This window comes from Diadema antillarum, unplaced genomic scaffold (assembly GCF_040938485.1).
Source record: "Diadema antillarum isolate AM-2024a unplaced genomic scaffold, OU_Dant_1.0 seq00001894_RagTag, whole genome shotgun sequence".
Classification (NCBI taxonomy): Eukaryota; Metazoa; Echinodermata; class Echinoidea; order Diadematoida; family Diadematidae; genus Diadema; species Diadema antillarum.
In genome coordinates this window covers 6856-31162 of record NW_027272560.1, presented here as the reverse complement: position 1 = coordinate 31162, position 24307 = coordinate 6856, and the positions used below count along the sequence as shown (strand labels likewise).

Below are 24307 nucleotides of genomic sequence, written 5' to 3'. Positions count from 1 at the left end.
CATCCGTTATTACTGCATTTCCCCATGATGTAACCGATATTACCCACATTCCCATGTTATTACCACACGCTATTATTAAAATTAGAGATTAAAGGTTGAATGTTATTGGCATATTAAATGGTTATGAGATTATGTTAGGCACAATTTTGGGATTAATATGCCTTAATCCTAATCCTAGGATTACCTTACCTGTTCCTAACGTCCTACCATCTATACCTATGATATACTACTGAGTACATCCTATTCCTAACTGACGTATAATCTATCTCAGTCTGTATTTAAATACCCAAAAAATGTTGCAATGCGTGAAGACATGGTTACTAAAATTAGGTCACTCATTTTCTCATTTGAATATTCATGAATATGCATGAATGTCATTGTTATTACTCAAGGTTGCAACGTTATAACCAATTAAAGCCATTCAACATTACCCATATTACCCCTTATCACCCTGTTGTAACTCGGTAAAATGTTGGTTTCAACACAGTGATAACAGTAATTTGCGGAACTTGATAATTTTGCTGGGATTGCTACGAGATTACTGTTATTACTCAAGTTTGCAACGTTATAACCACTTAAAACCATTCACGATTATACCTCTCATCACCCTGTTGTAGCTTAGTAAAATGTTGGTTTCATCACGGTGATAACAGTAATTTTTTGGACTTGACAAATTCGCTGGGATTGCTGTATAAGATTACCGTTATTACTCAAGTTTGCCATGTTATAACCAATCAAAACCATTCAACATTACCCATATTACCCCTCATCACCCTGTTGTAACTCAGTAAAATTTCGGTTTCATCGGGGTGATAACAGTAATTTTTTGGACTTGAATATTTCGCTGGGATTGCTGTAAGATTACTGTTATTACTCAACTGCGTTTGCAAGCTGACCAAACGAAGCCTTTCAACATTACCCATATCAGGCCTACCCCTCATCACCCTGTTGTAACTCTGTAAAATGCGGTTTTATCAGGGTGATAACAGAAATGGGTAATATCATATGGGTAATAACATGGTACTAACGGTAGTATTTGGTCTAAGTCAAATATTTTATTACCGGTAATATCGGGTAATATTGGTAATCGGTATACAAATTGCCCAGTGGGCGGTAGGCCCCTGTAACTTGTTTTGAATTTGCTTTTTTTTGTGTGTGTAAAACTACAAACAGAAAATTGAAAGAAATAAACTTGTAGGGAAGCCATAAGGGGTAGGGGAAAGGCATTTTCTTGGTGATAACTCTAAAACAAAAACAAACAAACAAACAAACAAACAAACAAATTCGATAGTAACGTTAAAACAAGCAAAATGTTTAGTGTAGGGCATACATATGCGTCGGCTCAGGTACTTGTTTGGGCCCACATTTTCATCTGTTTTACTATTTTATTTCTCGTGCATTGGTTCAAATGCATGATCCAAAAATGAAAATGCCTTCAAATTGAAGGAAATTACTTGTAAAAACTTAGAGTCTTTCACCGTGCGCAGTTAAGTACTAGTAGTAAAAAAAAAAAAAAAAAAAAAAAAAAAGCAGTTTCTTTAACAGGCAGTTTCATTGGACAGATTTCATTTTCACCGTACTCCATATCCAATCAAATTTCTGATTGCTTACAAGGCGGCCGTACGCATTGGTTGACGAGTCTCCACAATTTTTTTGTTTTGTGTTGTTTTTAATTGGGTGGTTTGTGGCTAGATGGGTGGTACGGCATGTCGACGATAGTACGTCGCGTCCGTAAACACCGTAGCACAGAGAGCACATAGAGCTAGAGCTGATAATACAGCTCTGTGTTTGAGCACAATCAATCAACGCGCGAAACGAACGCGTAAAACGCATACGCATCGTACAGTACAACCGCCCGCAGCGCCACGGCCACTAGGTACACTGACTAGCCGCCTGCGTACTATACTACTACTGCATGCAGCACTGCTATGCTGTATGCTTGATAGGTGCGCGTGTACACTCGCGATTAACATCGATGCATTTGGCAAACGTTATTTTCGTCACGAGAAGAATGACATTCTCACGTAAATGTACACTTCATGAAGATTGATGTCTTCGTTCCAGTTCGTGGAAAGAATCAAAGATCTACTAGGGAGTGCGGTAGGTAGTATTTACGGTGTTTTTGTCGTATATTTCCCACGAATGAAACTTGAAAGTATGCTGGGATCCGTTGTTGTAGCCTCTGCTGGCTTTGGGTGTAATACACATAACAGTGTTAGTCATTTTGTTGTGGAGACTCTACGATGGTGCGTGCAGCAGTGCAGTGCACTCTGCGTACATATACATTTGTACATTGTATAACACTGTGTACCTCGGTAGTCGAGCTTTGTTGCTCAGGAACATGCATGTCTGTGATCAGTGCGTGGTGATGCCGTGGTGCGGTGTATGTATGACTCTTATGAGTATTAAACTGTTACTACTGTTGTTACCTCCGACAAGCAACAAGGGAGGAGACATGTTTTCGTTTCCATTGGTTTGTTTGTAATATTAGTTAGTTAGTTCGTTCGTTTGTCTGTGTGCAAAATAACACAAAAAGCAGTCAACAGATTGGGATGAAACTTGCAGGAAAGGTTGAGAATGACACAAGTACCAAACGATTAACTTTTGGTAGTGATCCGAGAATTTTGGGGGAATTTATGAAGGATTTTTTACATTTTGGCAGGTAGGGTCAAAGAAATTGAGACTGAGTTCAGGCTACGCGTATTTGAGGTTTGCATGTGAGCACTAAAGACGGTGCGTGCTCTAGTTTCTGCTAGGGCGAGGCGCGCCGTGCAGCTGAAGGTTTATGACGTAACAAAAAAACAAAGGCTTCTAACGTTATATTGGGAAATCGGACGACTTTTCATGCTCCTACATGTACGTAGGTTGTAGCGTTAGGGCCTATGGACGGAAATCACTGATATCTCTATGGAAGAACAAGATCAGTGGTGGAAATGAGCTGCATGCTTGGTGGAGGTCTGCGCTCTCAGACTCAGAGTGCTTCTCTAGTTAGATTCTACGACCTTGTCGGAGGAGATAGACACCTCTAGATCTATACACGTTACGTTTTACTAAAAGTCTGTGGTACAGGACAGTAGGAGATGGCAAAATATTGGGTCGTTAAAGTGTGATTTGCATTTATTGTAACAATTAACCCTAACTAGGCCGGGCTATTTAGGTAGTTGATAGAGCCGGGGGGGGGGGGGGGGGGGGGCCTCCCAGGCCCCCCCTCCAGATCTCGGCCATCGACCGCGCGATCGCGACAAAAATTGGCACACACATTGCCTATGATGTAATCTAAAATACCATGAAGTTAATTTTTTAAAAAATCATCATTTATGCTAAATTATGCTAATTTATGCATGATGATGCATAAAATCAGACTATTTGGTATAAATCACACAAAGCTCAAAACAGGCACATTTTTTGTGTAAATGTTCTTTTTAGTGTCCTTAGCAAATGTAGTAAAAAAAATTGTGATATCAGAAAAAATTCTTAAGTATTTTATTGTTTTTTTAATTTCTTATGTATTTCTTTGTTTTTTCGACTTTATGTTTTTCATTGTTTTTTCGATGAAATTTGTCCGCGACATCGCTCCAAACAAGAAAATATGTTATTCATTGATTTTAATCCATAAAACACCAAAATAATCATGCTTTTATGAAATTTGCCAGTAAGCACAGTTTGCATTGAAATTGTACACGAATTAACGTTTTTGAGCAATTTTTGGTCTGACATGCATGTACATATTTATGCGTAACTTCGGAACCGCGCACCCGGGCATCGCAAATTTGGTGTCAAAAGATGTGGGAGACTTGAAAGAAAAAAGTCATGAAACGTCGCGGCGATAGCTTTTTGCGATTGCGATGCATCGCGCGGAACGTCGAGGGGGGGGGGGGCCTCGGAGGCCCCCCCCCCCCCCTGGCCTAGTTAGGGTTAAGTCAAGTGTATGATAAACCAGTAACAAGAACAAGACTAGTTTTCACTTCAGACACGTCGACACTTGGGCTTTTCTCCAATGCAAAAAATAACTGAATATTTCACCCATTTGTTCAAAGAATAAAAATCATATCTACAACAATGTAGTCTAGATATATCCATGTCAAATATAAACTACTGGTACTTTTATCTCTGTGTTGATTTTGTTAAATACATCATATAGGTCTGAATTTCACAGAATCCCAACGCAACAGTCTATTATCACCATGAATGATAATCCACCAGAATCTGTCCGGCCTGGCCAGAATTCGGCCACACACGCTATGCGCGTTCAATGTCAATGTGTGTACTTTTAAATGTGCTGCACCATGTACATGTAGACCTACTAGTGCTATAATTTGTACCTTGTTGCTATTAAACTTCATCCTTCTAACATACATGTATATCCACCCCCCCCCCCATACACACACAAAACAAATACTCCAAAAGAAGCCAAATAATCAAGGAGAAAGTTCATGAGAAATAGGCCTACACACGTATGCACATTCCATTCATCATTGATTGTTATTCACAGTATGCCTAGGCGGAACCTCGTCTGGTAAGTAAACCAGTAAATGACAGTAAATAGGCCTGTACGAATTGATTGGAATTGATACATTGTAGGCATGATTAATTCTCCTTTTCTGTGTATTCTTGTTTGTTTGGTTTGTTTTCCAGATGCCTCGCTCAAGGTACCCTTCACCAAGCCGATATTCTAGTCGGCACCGACATCGAAGAAAGCAGAGAACGCCCTCGTATGTGAGGGACAGAGACAGGGATGACAGAGACTACTATACCTCGCGGGGAGACTATGGCTCATGCAGATATCGGTCAAGAAGGTATGGATGCACTGGCACTGAGCCATCTTGACCCTGTATCAGATTGCTGCAAAGTACTATTATAGTTTGAATATGAGCAGCAGAATGCTGCGTGCATGGGTCTTGCCTGCAATGCAAAGTGGCCTACATTGAACAACAGAGACACATCATAAATACAAAGAAGGAAAAAGGATTCAAACTTTGTTTTTATTTTGAGAACTACCATAAAAGGGGAGGGGTAGAAAAGATTTGATCATGCAATTGAGTATTTCTGAGTACTGCATGTAAATTAGTGTGTGGTAGCAAAACTGCTTCCCTTGCTCTAATCATTTGACGAAATAAAAAGTTCATTGAACCTACCAAAAGTACACTTACAAAATAAATCTCAAGAATTGCAAGAATTGTTCCTTCATGTCACATTTTGTTTCCTCTTTTTCAGTCATGAGTACTATAGGGAACCCTCACCATCACCACAGGGTAGGCACTACCGGGACTACGACCGGGACAGGGGACGGGAACGCCGGGACCGCTACTGCGAGGACCGCTATGGTGGGGACTACAGGCACGAAAGCTCGCACCGAAAGCGCCACAGTAGGAAATACCGCCGGCCAAGACACCACTCTAGTTACTCAACGGTAAGTTAGTACATTTCTTAGACTGCAGTGGTCCTAGCCCTATTTTTTTCTTTCCAGGTTAGAGTTCCTTTTTTTTTTTTTTTTTTTTTTTTTTTTACTTCCTACCAGATTTCAGTTAAGCAGAGGAGATGCACCCAGCCATATGTTATGTAACAAGGGGAAGAACAAAGAAAGAAAAAAAAAAAGTCTTTAGCAGGAACTGTCTGCAGTCACGCAATTTCCTTCAGGGCAATTATAAACCTGAAGGAATTGTTTTTGTGTCGAGTGTCCAAGAGTTTTGTGTTGACTACAGAGGCTGTCTAATGCTAGAGACAATTTTGGGCACAGTTCCAAAGACAAGCCAGTATTTAGCAGGTTTTAGGTACTCCAACAATTTCCATTTTTTTTTTTTCTTTTCCACTTTTATTTTTATGAAAACAAGCATGACGGGAAAACAAAACTGTACTGGAAGAGAAATTAAAGGAAGAAATGACATGAATTTAGAAGTTTTTCATGTCCATCTTTTTTCTCTACATTTTTTTTGTTGTATTTTACTTTATTGTGTTTGCTGCTCTCTCGTTCTAAGATATTTATTTTCAGTTGATAGCGTGACACATACTCGAATAAGATTTTTTAATACCATCTCCACAAATGTAAAAAAGAAAAAGAAATTGGAGAAGAAAGTGCAGCATCACGTTCTATTGCTGTAACAATTCTTGTCTTTAACATAAGATATGTCATCAGGAAAATTGACGTTGGAAAGGTAAGCCAATGTCAGTGGGAAGGAAAACACCCAAACACAACAAAATGTGGCGCATGCTAATTGCATGTAAGTTGAGTCAATTTTGAATACCAAAATCAGCACAGGTAAAACAGGAATTTTTTTGCGACATTTTCATGCATTTTTTCTTTTTTGCTTCTACAAGGGGATGGCCATATCATTTTCTTTGAACCTGACTGCTTTCATTTTCCAATTACAAACAAATGTTGGTCTAAACGCCTGTACTTCTGCACTTTGCTTTTCAATTTTTTTAGACATTTTTTTGGTTGTTTTTTTGTTTTTTGGGCGTGTGTGGATATTTTCCGTCGAATTCTTGATTAGAATACATCCGATACAATTACACGAGAGAGATGATGAGGTATGAGTGCATTTGTGGCCCTATACCTTGGCGGACCACAAAAACTGTGTGTGATATGGATGGCTCCCTGTCCTAATAGATGAGTGCAAGGGACAGGGCTTTGTCTCCAAAAAAACAGAAAAGAAACGCAATGATTTAGTTATGTATGCCATTTGCATCCCTATCTTGTCTTCTGTATGTATCCTCATGAAACCATTTGTGGGCCAAAAACGATGTTGCTCACTCAACCTCCAATCAAATGCCCACCTGCCGCCAACATCCAACATCTCAAATTCACCGTCCCTGCTGCCCAATGGAACCGCCCAATCGTCTCATCTACCCAAACCGCCTTCGACTCAATCCGTGCCATACCCAACCTGACGGCCTGATGGGACTGTTCCACCGCGCTGTGTGCGTGAACGCTGGGTGCTGCTACTGGTGGTTCTGGCGGCATTTTGTTGATGGCGTCCGGCTTGGGGGCTGGTTGCGGCTGCGATTGTTGATCCCCGGTGTAGAGTCGGCAAAGGGAGGAGGGGCAGAGAGCAAGCGTTATAGATGATGATGAGGGCCATTTGATCTATCGGCCGGGAGACTGCTTGCAAGCAAGATGTACACATGCAGCTTCGTAAATCTGTAGCGCTCCTTTAAGACATCCAATCCCTTACTCCATGCACATCTTGATACAAACATCACCACCAATTCATGACACACCCACAAAACATACACATGGCTACACATACATTGACCCGAGTCTTTTCACTTGATATTTTTTTTCAACCTCAATGAGTGAAATGAAGAAAAATACACAACTGGCAAATACTTTGTTATTTCTGTAGGGTTCTGCTATTATTATTACTTCTTGGCAAACAATCTGTGCTTGTGTGATTAACTTTCACATTTCCTTATTTTCCAGTGCATGAACCTAACAGTGTCCAGTGTTCTATGCAGAGGGTATTTTATTTTTGAAGGAAAAGAAAAGGAAGGAAATGAATATCAAAGGAAAAAAAGAAGTATACAAAATTGTATGTCATATTCTGTGCACAGATGTATTGTCTGGCTCAGCTTCGTGTACCAGATTTGCTCTTCTTTTTTTTTCTTTTTTTTCGTAGTGTTACTTTTATGTCAGTGACGTGTCTCGCAGAAAGCGGACTTTGAACCCATAGTGTTTTAGATTAAATATTTATTGTGTGCAAGTTGCCATTCCTGTGCAGTTTTTCCTCCCCCTAAGACAGGGACCCGTCTCACTGCTGTACACACCCTAATGCTTCCCCTCCTCTCTCTGTCCTTTAGATGAAATCACCTCAACACTTGGGGAGGGCACCTTCGGAAAGGTGGTACAGTGTAGAGACATAACAGCTGGGTAAGTTTAAAGGTCATATCGCTGTTGGGGCGACAAAACCTCATATCTCAAAAAGGTAACATGTTCAAGAGAGCGAAAAAGAATATATAAATGGCAGCCAAGACACCATAACAAATTGGTGGGGTGGCTTCATTTTGTTTTTGTTTTTGTTTTGTTTTGTTTTGTTTTGTTTTGTTTTGTTTTTTTTTTTTTGGGGGGGGGGGTAAGATGGCTAGGATTTGGATAGGACATCACTTCAGTGCTTATCTGACAATTAATCCAAAACAGGGATTTCCCCAATAATTTGAGGTGCAAGGTCCTGTCACCCCAGCAAATATAATTTTGCAAACATCACAAAATTTTGCATGATTAACGGTCATCTCCCAACATCGTGTATAAAATCTTATGGTGATAACCTCAGAGTTTCTAAAGCGGAAAAGCAAAACTTACCCTGTGTCACTCAAGAAAACACTCCCCTTTTCTGTTGAGAATAATGGTTGGAATTTTTTCAGGGTCAGAATAAATTCACTGGAGATTGTTAGTATTGGTTACCCCTCCATCATAAAAAGGTTTCCCATTTTAGTATTCTGAGGAACAGTCTGAATTACCTGCCTACAATATACCAGCTTATGAATAGTATGTAATTCGCAGGGTTGCAAAAGAGACACACAGTTAGATTTTAAATCTCTTAGTTGAATTTGGTCTTTTTTGTGAGTTGACATCGTTGTATTTTGGTTGTCCCAGACTATAGCAGCTCAGCAATAACAACAATAACAAAAGTCATCCGTGTTACTTATGCTGGTAATATTGCGCACTGTGTTGGCATAATGATAATTTTTAGGGGGCATGTACATGTGTAGTACATTTTCAGTGTTTATCTTATTGGCACAACCCTGATTCACAAAACCAAAATCACTGCTGTGCAGTATCTGTATTGACTTGAAATGTTAACTGTAAAGGTGGAAATTTTCGCGCATTTCGCGCAACCCGAAACTAGCAGGAAAATAAAAGCACGCGAATATTTTTTGCTCGCCATATGTTCCAGTACAGTCTAGTTGATGTCTTGATTCCGCGGAATTAAAAACACCCGAAACTCTTCTTACCCCGCCAATCACGAAAAATTAGTTGCGCGAAAATATCCACTTTTACAGTATATGTTCATCAGTGAAGAAATTTGCAGTGAATGCTTTTCTCCAGTGATGCTCCAGTAAACATGTGCACTGCAAAACCAACATGGTGTCTGTTTTGTATTTCATAGGACTACATGTATGGCCCCCAGAGTGTAATTGAATGAAGTTTGCTTTATTTTGTCCATAAGTGATGTTAGCAATATCAAGCAGATTCATTGACATGCAGAAAGGACTCCCATTTCAGCTTTAGTGTTTTTGTATCATTTACAAAAGGGACAAAAGGAATATTTTTCCTTGGACATACAAAAAGCAATATTTCACACATGCATCTAGGAATAGATTAATAGGAAGAAAGATAGCTGATCCTATCTTTTGGGTATTTTTTTTTTTCAAATGAATGAATTGTATTCTGTAACATATTCAAAGTACAGGTCGTGAAATTCTCTCACAGGTAATTCTGTATTGTGTGCGAAGGTCTATCAGCTTCATGTACTCGCTTCTAAAGCTTTGTTTATTGTCAATTTTATTTCCATCTATGGCAGAGGTGCGAAGATCGCGTTGAAGATCATCAAAAATATCGAGAAGTACCGAGAAGCTGCCAAACTAGAAATCAATGTTCTCGATAAGATCAATGAAAGGGATGCCAGCGGGAAGAGGTGAGATACTCCTGAAAGAGAAAAGGAAATCAAAATATTAATCACTGATATCCTGCTCTCTTGTCATTTTTTTTTTTTGTTTTGTTTTGTACATGTTACAAGTACATGGAATGGAAGAAACTCCTCTGATACATGTACACACTTACCACATTTACTCTTTGGTGCTGCATGAACTTGCTGAACTCCCCTCAATAATGTCGGTATAGTGTTCTTATCACATCATGGATCAGTTGAGCTTTTTTTTTTGGGGGGGGGGGTTGTTGGCTCATTTTCCATAAACATAACCCAAGTCAAATCCAACACCTTGACTTCGTCTAGCATTCTTCAGTTTGCCACTTTGCATTTAAATGAGCAATTCTTTAAATGAGCATACAAGTTTCAACTCCCATATATTAAAAAAAAAAAAAACAACAACCTGTGTTTGTATACAATACCCTTGCCTGTGCAAAGGTCACTAAGCCTGCCTCAGCTTGTTTGGAACTTCATGGACCTGTGTACAAATGGACTGCACCAGTAGATAGCAGTGCCTGTGTGTATTAAGTCTGATTTGAAGTATTCTGGTATAAAAGAGAAGTCACCATTCACGCTGCTGTGTGCATAATGTAGCTTTTGTGTTTTGATGACATGCTGGATTGTACGTTGAACATTGCTTTGTGTGTTTGGCAAATACTGTAGTGTGCCGAAGTGAGGATTGCAATGGCTTCTAAACTCCCTGATTCTGCAGGCAGCTTCTGAAAATGTTAATATTTCCAACATCCAGATTTGAGAATTATTAAAAAAAAAAAAAATCCTGAATTGAGAATTGATTTTTGTCCATTTAGTTGGATGTAACACACTAGGATCTCCCTGACAACTTGTAGGAATCTCCCCAATCTTGATGTGTGAATGTTGGCAACCCTGGTGTGATGTAAGATTTTAGACAAGATTGCTGTATGATATCTTACCAGCATTATTTCATGAGATGCTTCAGTTACGCTGTACATGCGATGGTACAGCTACTCTTAGTCACTACTGCCAAATTGGTGTAATGTGTGAAGTGTATGTGTATGTCTGTCCATGTGTGTTTGTGTGGTGTGTCAGTCTGTGTGTGCTTGTGTCTGTGTGTTGTAGATTATTATTTGAACACTACACGAAATAAGCATGTAGAGTTTTATGCCATTATTACGAAGGAATGATGCATTTTATAAGCTGGTACTTTTGCAAGGGTACAATTTTCCTGAATTTTGCAAATAACTTTGGGATTGCAAATTCAAAAACACTAAAAAATGTCGCATTGTGCTAGGGTAATAGTGCACTACCAATCACCTTTTTGTCTTTTGTTAAAACGACATCTCACGAAAATGTCCAGGATGTCCTCATTTGCGAAAATATCTGTACTCGAAAATAACAGTTTATACGGTTCCCCTTATAGTTCAGTCTAATAGATGTCTATTATTGTGTTGTACCATTATTCCAGCTTGTGTGTTAAAATGTTTGACTGGTTCGACTACCACGGGCACGTCTGCATTGCCTTCGAGATTCTTGGCCTGAGCATCTTTGATTTCCTGGTAAGTGCAGCAAGAATGCTTACTCAACCCAGTAATTGGAGACATGTAAAGAATACTCTTGTGGTGTGCCTGTCAGTTTTTCTCCTTTTTTATGCCATATGTGCTCAATATCCTTGTCCCAAGACAGTTTTCTCATAAATGATTGATTGTGCACAATCATTCAAAGCTGTCTTTTGATGTACATATTGGAAAAAGGCATGCCAAAAAGACTTGTTTTTGTAATTTGACCTGTTTAAGACCTTTAATCAAGATCGTCACATGGGGAAAATTGTCAGATCATCTCATTGAAGGCTTTCTTTGGGATGGTGTGAAGCAGAAACCAGTTTATTGTTTCATGGAATGGCAACTTGTGTTGTAGAGATATCACCAAGGTTGATATGTCTGTTAGTACTCATGTTCAATGTGCAGCTGTCTTCATAGAAGAATGCAAGAAAAATTCAAGGAATGCCCTTTGCTTTTCAGTGATAAAATGCAAAATTGTTTGGGGGCTGAAATTTAATACTGCATGTAGGTGTGAATTCTCAGTTGGTGGAAATGTAATGAATTACTGAGAGATTTATCCTTATTCGTTATGGCCTAAAAATTACCACTCCATAGTTTACTCTGATGTCGAAATGCACCCTTGGTTCAGATCAGACAGATGTCCCTCCCCTTTTCAGTTTCAGTGGAATTTGTTGCCACTGTTTCCTATGAAAAGTTTCATGTATCTATTTTTTTCCCCCATATATATTTGCAGAAAGACAACAACTACCAGCCTTACCCCATGGACCACATCAAGCACATCTCACACCAGCTGTGTTCTGCTGTCAGTTGTAAGTTGCAAGCTTGTGGCATAGTAGTACAAACACAAACTAAACAGAATCTACAGTACTATTTCAAGAGTGTGAACATGTAAACCAGACACTCATTGAAGATACCAGCTGTCATTATGAGATTTGTCAAAGTCAAGCCCCAGGGCATGTATAGACAGATCCTTGGTCCAGCTACTTGACAGACTGTGCATTACAGAGCATGGGGATTGACCTTTATAAAGTTTGGTTGCATACCATGTCATTGCTGTGCAATGAAACAAGCAATGTCAGACCACATACTGTATTTGCTTCATAGAGGAAGAAGCATTTAAATGTGTATTTTCAAGTTGGACGCGACATCGTTTTCATGTAAATGGTTTGATTTGGTATCAAAACTGAGGTGATGATTGAGATGATGGAGTAAATTTCATGTGAAAGCTGCCCTGCAGCAAGCTGGTTCATGAATCTGGGTTTCTGCAGCAAGGAACAAAATTACAATGTGCTTATACATCTTTAGGAGCTGAGTGGAAGTTGAATGGCTTGCACAGCAGCTGCCAGATACACCTAACTATTAAAAGCAACTGAAATACCGTTACAATACTAGGTGCATGTTTTTCTTCTCGTGTTTGTTCAGGAAATGTTCACTGAACTGTGTATGGAAATCGACATCAAGGACAAATAGATTGGGATTTGTTTGTTTGTTTGTTTGTTTGTTTGTGTGGATGTGTTGGTGTGTTAAAAAAAAAAAGAAGAAGATATTCTTGGGTGATCTTAATTCATCATATTGCTGCCTGCTGTGGATCTTCAGAATAAAGTCTGCATGTAATAAGTGCCTGTTATATGTTGTGATCTTCCTACTGCAGTTCTCCATGACATGAAGGTAACACACACTGACTTGAAGCCGGAGAATATCCTCTTTGTCAACTCTGCCTACACCCTTACATACGACCATGCAAAGGTAAGCAGAAAGGCTGAAAAGACTTGGGTCTGCCTTCCTTTCTTTGTCTTTTGCTTTTATTTTCTTTCGCCAGAGTATTTTGTAAAGTGATAATAGAATTCCTCGCATTCTATGTAGAGGATTATCAGCACTATCCTTGGTCTGTAATTCCTATCTTCACCCATTGTAATCTGTAAACAGGTGTTTGTCAAAAAGAGCACCATGAGGATTTGAGCTGGAACTGTCCTGGACTCTTTTGAATGCTGCTTCCTGTGTGTCTTTGTTGCATATTTTTCAAGAGTTCTGATATTTTCAGTACCATCAATGTTTGAACACATTGTTTAGTCCATGGGCCAGGCCAGATATTGGTACCATCTGAGGTGGCAAAACCTTTTTGGTGTCATTTTGTTTGTCGGGCATAGATATGCTTATCAAGCTATGATAGCATTTCCAAATGAGTAGCTTAGTCATAATAAATGAATTTTTAACCAATTTGGTCTCGTTGTTATATCCCTATACTTCTGAATCGAAACTAACCGCAATACAAAGAAGAGCACTGTCTTCTGTATGTTCCATAGAGCTGTAAAATGCAGCTCTATGGTATGTTCGCAGGTGTTCTGTTGTAAACGCGGTGCGCTTAGTCTTTATTCAAGGCAGCGAAGGGAATATCCAAAGGTTATGATGTCCACAGCGCTTAGTCTTTATTCTAGACGGCAAAGGGAATATCCAAAGCGTATGATACAGTGTATATCCTTTTATCTAAAAACAACAACAACAACAAAAGCAATTCCTCGTGAATTTTACCGTATTTTTCAATTATTTATCATTTTCCAGCGAAAACCCTACGGTTAAAACGCTAATACCACGCCAATGTCGCTTTATTTCCCTCCAACAATATAAGATAATGCAAAAAGAATGTACCGGTACACTACGATACATTATAATGAATAATATTGTAAATGAACAGAGTGATTTTAGTTTAAAACTGATGTAGTTGTTGATAGAGTAGTATAAAAACAGTATAGATAATCCCTTTTATGAGGAACTTTAGATATGATAACGGTACAGTGGTCTAGATAAAGACTAAGCGCACCGCGTGACAGCTGTGGACATCATAACCCTTTGGATATTCCCTTCGCTGCCTTGAATAAAAACTAAGCGCACCGCGTTTACAACAGAACACCTGTGGACATACGGAAGACAGTGCTCTTCTTTGTATAGTGGTTAGTTTCGATTCAGAAGTATAGGGATATAAAAACGAGACCAAATTGGTTAAAAAATCATTTATTATGACTAAGCTACTCATTTGGAAATGCTATCATAGCTTGATAAGCATATCTATGCCCGACAAACAAACTGACACCAAAAAGGTTGTGCCACCTCAGGTGGTACCAACAACCCATTCTTCGGGTCTTGGCCCATGGACTAGTTAGGTAATAGACTCTGTGTGAAGGCATTTGTGGTAGTAACTCGTCAGATGTGATGAATGATTTGATACAACTCGGGTTTTACGAGAAGCTGCCAGGAAGACGGCCTCTTGGATGGCTGAGACAAAAGATTAATAAGAAATGAATAGATAGATGAAGAATAAATGGAATTGCAATATAGGCCTGAAGTCATGTCAAAGCGCTTGACTTTGTGTTATAATCTTGTATGAAAAAGGAATGCAGAAATAGAATAAAATGAAATCAATATTGTTCATGTTTCATAATCTGTGAAACTTTTCCTTCCTGTAGAAGCGAGATGTGAAGAGAGTGCAGAACTGTGACATCCGACTGATTGACTTTGGGTCAGCGACCTTTGACCACGAGCACCACAGCACGATAGTATCAACCAGGCATTACCGAGCTCTGGAGGTCATTTTGGGTGAGTCGAGTGTGTATGTGTACCTCCTTTATGAATTGCACCGCATATGTCTCTGGTGTGTCATATTGTCATGCTTTTTGTACTCTGTTTCGTCGAGTTCCTGTAAATGCCATAAAAGAAGTCTTAATTTTTCACGAATCAGGACTTCCTGACAATTTCATGAGTGATTAAATTCACAATTATGGACTACCGCAATGAACAGAAAATTGAACATGCATGTGTCGCATTCATGTTAGGATCAGCATTAATATTTTTGCATGTTTTAAAATTTGGGAATTTCAAACTTCCAAGAACTGCTTTATCATTGCTCTTTCTATTTATTTGTATGTTTCTCATGCCTTGGGTTTACTTTATTACATTCCTCCCCCCATTGTTCATGGTGTGCTTGAATTGTTGTCATTGGGTATGCCATCATTTTCATGTTTCTATGACTAAATGAACTTGCTGTGATGTTTAATAGTGTTTAGTTTCAAACTGCCTTGATAGTTGAGTGGAAAGATATAAACAAGAAAGATGCAACATTTTCTCTCCTTGTAAAACTGTCACAAAAAGACAGTAGCCGAGGATAGGGGCCAAGTTTGTAATTTTTCTGTTTTCTTCTTTCTTTTCCAGAGCTTGGCTGGAGTCAGCCTTGCGATGTCTGGAGCATTGGATGCATCATGTTTGAGCTCTATACAGGGTATACTCTTTTCCAGGTAAGTTTATGTAGGCGTCATAAGGTGTACCATTTGACTGGCAAGAAAATATAGGGTCTATACAGCTGAGACTAACTGTCATTCTTTGTCACAAGTTAATTCTTTGATGATGCATTGATACTTTGCACGATCAGTTTGGCATGCTTTCATTGGCCAGAATGACTTGTAGTATCCCAATATGTGAATTGAAGTTAAAAGGAATGTATTGAGGATAACAACAGTCTTCCAATATAAAACAGCATAAATATGCACAAAGTTTTCATATACTCATACAATGCTTTGAATTGAGAGATGGCCCTGTGTTTGAGATTACAGTGCAAGACTTTCTTCAGTCATATCCTGTCTGACAAAACAACAGACATTCATTGAGTGCTATCAAGGGATGTCCACAGCCAGATGCTGATGATTTTGTACAGCTCAGGAAATTTATGTTTTACATACAGTGGACTCCCATTATGGCGAAGTCCTCGGTCTTTCGTTATATTGAAATTTCGTTATAACCGAACAAATAAACAATAAAAATAAATGGAGTTGATGATGTTGCGGCCTGAATTTTTACTTCGTTGTAACCTGAATTTCGTTATAACCATGTTCGTTATAACGGGAGTGCACTGTACTTTGCTGTATCAATTGTGTTCGACTGAGCCCATACATGAGTCAAAGTACATTCCAGTGTCGTCCCTCAAGGAGGATTGCAGCCGACTTAAAGGGATACTCACTCACATGATCACTCAAAAATCAGATGCTATCTTTACCCCAATACTTACCCTATCATCGTTGAGTGCCTTTACAGAAGGAGCAGAGAATACCTGTGTTGTATCAAGAAAAGGTAGTGAGCATTGCCCCATTATTTGTTGCTTCTTTCCCCAGACACATGACAACAGAGAGCACCTGGCCATGATGGAAAGAATTCTTGGCTCCATGCCAGCTTGGATGGTGAAACGGACAAGGTGAGGCAGCATTGGTCAAACAGATTACGCTAAACTGCTATATAGATCTTTCATATTGTGTGTAGTGGAGTGGGATATCTAATGAAGAACTTTCGGAAATCAAGTACTGGTAATGTAACATAGTGACTTAACCATATACAGTTCGACCTCGATTATCTGGCCTCCTTTTATCCGGAAATCTCTATTATCCGGACGCGTTCACGCAGTGAAGGACTTTTTTTTTTTCATCCAAAAATTGAGAAAAAACAGTGACTTTAAACTCAATTAAAATTTCTACGAAACTCACATGATTTACCTACAATATTCCCGACAGAACTAACATAAATTCACACCACATTATCATCGTAAAAGTAGACAGTCATCACCACCGTTGCGGGGTACACTACTTGCCTAGCTGCCAGTGCACTGGGACGGCAGCTTGGACGGCAGCTATATACATTAACATTGTGTCTCCCACATCCGGCCAATTCGCTTATCCGGATGAGCGCCGGTCCCGACATGGCTGGATAATCGAGGTCGAACTGTACATCAATCTCTTGTCTGAATGTAGCTGTGATGTTTAAAGCTTTTTCGAAAGTAAGGTTTTTTTTGTGTTTTTTTTAGTATAATGAAAGGATGTTCTGCTTTCCTTGAATGAGAATGAAACAGCTTTAGTGAATGATAAAATGAGCTGAAATTTTGATATGGTGTTGATAATTATAGGTGTTAGAGAATAGGGTAAATACTGTAAAATCAGAAATTATTGTGTGCATGAAACTTGTGAACTTTGAGAGGGGCCAAGTTTTGCAAAAGTGAAATGCTGTAATGCACACGAATGTTTTCATCTACACAATGCATTGAATGCCAGTACAATGCTGTGTACATCATGGTCAGCCATTCGCAAAAGTTATTGTACAATGCCGCAAATAAGACCGTCAGTTTCAGTTTAGGAAAAAATTCATGCCAAATATTTCTGGTCTTACCATAGCACTGGTAACTCTGTGAAATGTTTTTACCTTGTGTTGTAACTACTAAGAGGAGGCATCACAAAATATCTTCTATTTTGTGCCGAACCTGTAGGAAAAGCAAGTACTTCTACCACGACCAAGTGGAGTGGAACCCCAAGAGCTCGTCGGGCCGCTATGTGTGTGAGAACTGCCACCAGCTGCGCTTCTACATGGACAGTAATGAGGACGAGCACCGGCGTCTCTTCGACCTCATCGAGGAGATGCTCGAGTACGACCCCTACAAGCGCATCCCGCTGCGGGAGGCCGTCTCGCACCCCTACTTCACCGAGACCCTCTACCGGGGTAGCCGGGACTCACACAGCATCAGTAGGTGACGCTAGGCGTGGCCGCTGGACCCACCTCTGCCTCCCCTCAACTCACCCCACCCCGGCGATGCCCCGCCCCTGCTTGGCAGTGCTGTTCGCTCCTCGGTGGGGGAATCCTCAGGAGGATCTTCTATCATTTGCCACCAGGATGCCCTCTGAAATCCTCTCTGTCTCTCTTTGAGTAAAAAATTCAGCTTATGAACGAGCAGAAGGCTGTCCAGCAATGGTGCCACCTTTTGTCATATCTGCGATGAAAAGTGTCGCTTCCGACGAAAGAACTTGTATCATTCAAGATCATACAGGAGCTCTTAAAAATAAGTGCATGTGTAAGGTGTTTCAGTTAAGAGGTGCTCGGGTGAAGTCTTAAATATGATTGAAATCTTCAACTTGATAATGAACTATATTCACTGCTGTGCTGTGGACAGCGACACAATTGTCCTTGTCAGTTATATCATTCAGGTCGATGAAGCCATCTTCTGCCACGTTAGCAAGTGTCAAAACCAGTCCCCTTGTAGAGCTGTACAAAAGGGAATAGGTTCACTGAAAGAAGTCTCTTAGACACACACATGTCACACACACACACACACTCATATGTATCCATATGTACACTAATTTATGTGCGGACACAAAGGGCGTCTTGCCCTTCCACACTGCTAGTCTCATTCCTGCCAGGCAAGATATAAACTGCTTTTCACTCTGAAAAGAACAAATCCGACAAAAGATGACAAAACCATGGTTGAGTTAGCAGATAGGTGACCTTCCCATTCCTTTCGGGTAGCAGAAAACCCTCAAAACATGCACGAAAACCAAACACCCCCTCCCCCCCCCCAAAAAAAAAAGGAACGCGGCAACAGCAACAACCTTCCATACTTTGTATTTTGGTATGGTACATGCGTAGTTCACCACATTTTTACTTTATCGTGTAGTTACTAGCTTTGTACCAAGATGATGAAGTTGCTTTTCTTTGAGCAAATGTTGTCCGAGAAAAATGTCAACCAAAGCATTCCTGATTTACAATGTATGCTTGCAGGGAACAAATAACTTGTGCTCTGTTTAATTATTGTAATCCTAGAGATTTCATTATAAAGAGTCTTGAATAGATAATGTGAAAAATCCCAGCTGCATTTATGACGACTTGTTAAGGTAGTATGCACTCACAGTAATTGACCACAAGTTGTGTGGTAGGGCATTAACATTAGAGGGCTTACATATCTGCACCAGATTGTAGGAAAAAAATTATAATGAAAGCCGAGTTGGACTGAAATGTGGACACGTATTACACTTAATCTTAGCAGTAATTTAACATAATGTGCCATTTAATCACTTGATATATCTAATATGGACTGCAGTGAAAGCGGTGTCAATTACACTGTATGGGCATTACTGACATTATATCCTATTAGTAAACAGTCTAGCTGATGTAAAACTGTTCATGTTATCTCATGGTGTAAGGACAAAGTTACAACTCTCAAATATTTATTCAAACGACTTGCATCCTCTGGAGCTGCTGTAACTACTAGACTATCTTATCCCGGTGCTTACATGACATATATCCGAATAGACAAGGAAGTTTTGTAACTCAGGTTGTGTTATTTCAACAAAGTGTTGCAAAAACGCATATGTGCGTCTAAAAACAGACTCGAGAGTCACTGATCGTTATTATTAATATCCATGGAGTAAGAATTCAAATGGTACATGCATTTAGGAATACTCCAATGCAACTGATTGTGCTGTAGATTACACTTGGTGCGCAAGAAAGTCGATGCTGCTTCTGTGTCACACACAAAGTCAAAGCCTCCTCTAGTTGTTTGTGTGTGTTTGTATTGATTAGAGTTTTTCTCAAATTCTATGTTGACCTCTGCAACTATTGTGGACCCGCATTCAAAATCATCATTGCAGAACATAATTATTCCATGTTGCTCATACTGTCCACAATCAGACAGCATTTGTACTAGTAGTTTAACAAAAAAATCTGATCGCATATGATGATGAACAAAATATTATGATGCTGATGAGGATGATTATGAGGATGATTATGATGACAAATAGGAAACAAAAGCTATGGAACCAACTGCTGCATCTATGTGTTATGAGTTACATTGTAAGTACGGCAAGTTTATCACTGATGTTGGTGTGAGAGCTAGACGTCCAACTTGAGAAAAGAACTTCCCATGTTCTTTTTCACAAAGCGTTTGCGCCTGCGAGCTGTGCCGGTAGTAATGTATGCAAGGTGGTATGTAGTGTGGCCAAGATGGTACATTTCTTTTTTTCTTGTTTTGATATCTAGTGTATTCTTAGTCAGTGCCTGTCCTGCAGAATATAAAGGGAAATGCTTGTGACAGATGTTACAAGATCGTAATGATGTGTAACGGTAAGAGCTTAACTTGATTGCAGATTTAGATCAAAGCGTAGTGAAGAAATGTCCACAACACCACAGTTTTTCCCAAAGAGATGTGTTGTCAAATGCTGCATGCGGAGCAGTTACTTTGAGCCACATGACCTTCCATGTGTGTGAGTGTGTTTTCTGTGGATCATGTAAAGCTACAGCTACCGGAATATCACGTAATGTCAAGGTGCAGGGAATGTACGTTGTTGATCACCACATTTATAACCAAACCTACTAAACTACGACAAGCTTTACTTGGCTCCAAATCTAAGCAGTAGCGATGATATCTTCCACTCATAGCATTGTTGGGTTTTGTTGAACACTTGTCCAGAGCAGAGTGAGGAAGTGAGAAATGTCGCCCAAAGAGTGATCTGTTGACCTATCAATGAACACAGAGCTAGACAGGAAATGCTGTTTAGTGGTATGCACGCATGACGTATTGTGGTCAGTATTACTTTAATGATTTTTGACTGAAGCCACAGCACAAAGGCACTTCTCTATGTATGGTGGTGCTTAACTAAGTTCAAAGGTTACTCTGAACATTTATTATTAGTACATGTGAAGGTGGAATGAATAAAACCAGTTGAATGAATTGTACCATGCTGAGGGTATTGATACGTATTATTTAATTGATTATTACTTTGTGCAGGGAACTTATCAAAAACAAGGGAAAAAAATAAGGATGATATAAGAGTGACCTATGATTATTATTTATCAGTTGCCTGCTACAAAAACAGTTGAATCAGTGGAATTTCTACTATATTATCATAAACATTTGCAGCAGTAAGTCCAGAGAAGTACTGAACTGATATTTGTCCAAGCTCAGCCAAATATTTGTGTTGTTCTTGTGCTTTTGCAACCCATCACAGGGCTGCAAAACTCTATGTGCTGTACAATACAATGTTTCTGTCAAATTCATTTGGTCAGACATCTCGAGGCAAAATTTATTCAAGATTATTCCAGGGAAGACATAGTTCCCATTATGCCTGCAGAAACTGTCAATTTTTGCTCGGAAAATTTACATGTATGTGTATGAAACGTGTGAAATAACACTGTGATAACACAATTTCAGGTTTGGTAACGTCGAAAATGCTAAATATTAGCCAGAAAGGTACTGTACGCAGTCAGTTTTGAAATCTCAGAGCATGTCTCCAGTCGTGTTGCTCCATGCAGTACAATAAATGGCAAATCAGGCCATAGTAGTATCCATGGTAGAATGCAACACATGCAGCTTGTAGAGAAATACTACTGCTAGGCACAGTCCATCATCATGAAATGTTCTACCTACCCACTACCATGGACCTGCAAAGAACCCTAAAGTAACACAGTGGACTCCCGTTATAACAAAGTTCTTGGGACCGGCAGTTTTCTTTCATTATATATCGAAATTTCATCATAACTGAACAAATAAACAATAAAAATACATAGTGTGGGTAACGTTGCGGCTTGAATTTTTATTTCGTTGTAACCGGAATTTCGTTAAAACGGGAGTGCACTGTATACATACTGTACAGTCAAAATTATTCTTCACTTTTGATCTCAGAAGTACTCCAAAGCAACTCATTATCCTGGCAAACCTTCGTCAACCAGACAAGTTTCTTGGTAGACCCATTAGATATATTGCAAGCAAATTTCAAATGGTGGGAGATGAATTTTGAGCCCTTCTGAGAACTATGTTTTACCTTCAAGAAGTGCGTTACTGTATCGTTGCCAAGGTCATGTATGTTGTAATATGCCAGTACGGCGGTATGATGAGATTTGGATACATACATACATTCTAAGCGTGAAGCAGGCGTACATTCATCTGAAGGCGCAGGGCACAAAGTATAACGGTGCCCTGCGTGGCATCCATGCCTGGTTGGGGACGGATGCAGTGCTGAGAGCAGGTGTGAAACAAAAGAATGTAGATCTAAATAAATTTGTGCCTATAGATTCGATGCAGTACAACTTCCGGTGTCTGGGACACTATTCTATCAGCCTACAATGTAGTAATTCACGTTTGCTGCTCCCTACCGTCTATAGTAAATGTGATGGAGACCCCCAAAGCTACACGCAGTGAAAATTTGAAAAAAAAAAAATAGATGCATAGGATATTTGAAAGAGAGAGAGTAGTATACTTTCAAAATAAGATATGGCAAAAATGTTTTGATATTTTTTTGCTTTGTCTGTAAAAGTGTGAAAAAGGAGCATGCTGAAATTCAGCCGGGAGAGATTTCCTCGGAATTTTATTATCGTTGTCCTAGATAAGTTCATTGTCTTGTGTTTATCTGTATTAATTTTATGAAATATAATAAATATGTATATATGTATAGTACATCAAGCATGAAAACGTGTTATCGCTCAATGATTTCATTACAGATAAGCATAGATACATTGATGTGATGCTGAGAGAGGGAAAGAGGGAGAGAGACTACACAGTGAAGCTGAAACTCGGGGAATTTAATGCATATAAATTCATGTATATTTAAAGTTTAAGAACAGTTTACAGGAAAGAAATGTTTCATAGCACATGAGCTAAATGTGACCATCATTTGAGAGGTATTCCTGATGCAAACCTTGTAACAAGTATTGAAAGAGTGCATGTATAGTACTTTAGGTTCGTATTGTGCATTTAAAATGTACATGTACTTTCATTAGGTGATCCGAGTATTTCTATTGGGTTTCCTTCTCTTTTCTTTCCTTTTTCTTTCCTTTCGGGAGGGGGAGGGGCAAAAGGTGAATAAATGTATTCGAATCACATTCGAATGCAATTACACACACATTTCTGGATAACATTTCCTCCCCCACCCACCCCCTCACACACACACACATTTCATTTGAGTTTGATTCTAGAGAAAGATGCAATCAAACATACTGTAAAACGAGGAATTTTCGTATGCATTTTAATTTCGCGAATTTCGCGAGCGCCAAGATTCGCGAAATTAAAATGCACGCGAAAGTTCTTTTCTACACTATATGTATTGAATGCCAGTGGCAGTTCGCGAAAATTTTATGCCGCAGATAAGGCCGTCGGCTCCAATTCGCGAAAAAGTCATGCCGCGAATATATCATGTTTTACAGTAAGTCAGAAAACCAAACATAAGTTAGTCTGTCAGGCTTTTAAAACACAACACATGCCAATGGAATACCGATGGCATGGCTACAATCTATGTGACGAGGAAACTGAGAGAAAATCCCATCGACAGAATTATTCCCTCTCTTTGTTTAACAATACAGATCTCGGTTATTGCTTCAGAATCATCTTGTTCACTGTATCAGTGATAATAAAGCATGAGCCGCCTGCATGCATGTACTGTAGGTACTATGTAGACAAGCTTTAATTATCAGGCATTCATTGCACAGTGGTTGTGAATGCAGAGGCCACCAGTGGTACTGCTATATATGTTACATCGATCGCATCGAGAGATGTATCCTTACATAGCATCAACTCAGAAAAATGCTGCACAAATGTTGTCCATGTCTTCCAATCAGTGTTATTTCTGACACTTTTTTTCTTGCAGTAAAAAAAAAAAAACCCTAATAAACGCAGCATAAAATTTACAGACACAATCTCATTGCATTTGTCTCTACTGCACTGCAATTTTAATAATCAACTGTAAAATGCATTCAAAATAATTCTAGCAGTTCATACACACATAGTATCACAAGAACATGAATAACTTAAACTCACACAAATCATCCATCTTAAGGACACTTGTTGGACAGCCCGAGTTTAAAGATAATCAAATAATGCAGCATAGTGAAAACCTGATCAAGATACTGACAGTTTCTAAGTTTTGACAGCCAAAACACAAACGAACAGACAAACAAATGAATGCTTTCTAAATGAATCAGTGTACCTTCTTCAAAAATATGCCACAGTTTTCTTTAGGTGCTGAACAAGATTGGACATGTCCTGGGAGAAAAATAAGACAGAGTTAATGCAAACATACATGATGTTGTTCAAAACAAACAAACAAACAAACAAACAAACAAACAAAGTGTTAGAAATGAAACCATGCTGCTATCTTAACCTGTTTAGGACGATCTGATTTTGTTACACTGTACAAAATGCATTTCCCATAAACACCTGCTCGAGTTTACTCTGGACTAGTCTTCAACAGGTTAAACAAAGAATGATAACAAAAGACAAGAATCACTGAATTGCATTGTCAGGGATGCCAAGTTCAAAAAATTTGTACGAGTGAGATT

The 24307-nt window shown here is 39.2% G+C and overlaps 1 protein-coding gene across 1 annotated transcript; it reads left to right on the top strand.

Annotated features, from left to right (window-relative positions):
- The first annotated feature begins 1922 nt into the window (after positions 1–1922).
- LOC139713028 (dual specificity protein kinase CLK2-like) lies at positions 1923–18311 on the top strand. Its single transcript, XM_071624805.1, has 13 exons — positions 1923–2100; positions 4636–4796; positions 5215–5410; positions 7023–7116; positions 7798–7867; positions 9519–9632; positions 11089–11179; positions 11916–11991; positions 12834–12928; positions 14644–14773; positions 15386–15468; positions 16339–16418; positions 17478–18311. The coding sequence occupies exons 1-13, from the start codon at positions 2050–2052 to the stop codon at positions 17737–17739; spliced, it is 1503 nt and encodes a 500-aa protein (XP_071480906.1). The 5' UTR covers positions 1923–2049; the 3' UTR covers positions 17740–18311.
- Positions 18312–24307: the final 5996 nt, after the last annotated feature.

Coding starts and splice junctions, on each gene's coding strand:
- LOC139713028 (XM_071624805.1), top strand. CDS start 2,050: ATGTCTTCGTTCCAGTTCGTGGAAAGAATCAAAGATCTACTAGGGAGT. Junction 7,117..7,797: donor AGACTGCTTGCAAGCAAGAT/GTACACATGCAG, acceptor TCTGTCCTTTAG/ATGAAATCACCTCAACACTT. Junction 9,633..11,088: donor AGGGATGCCAGCGGGAAGAG/GTGAGATACTCC, acceptor CCATTATTCCAG/CTTGTGTGTTAAAATGTTTG.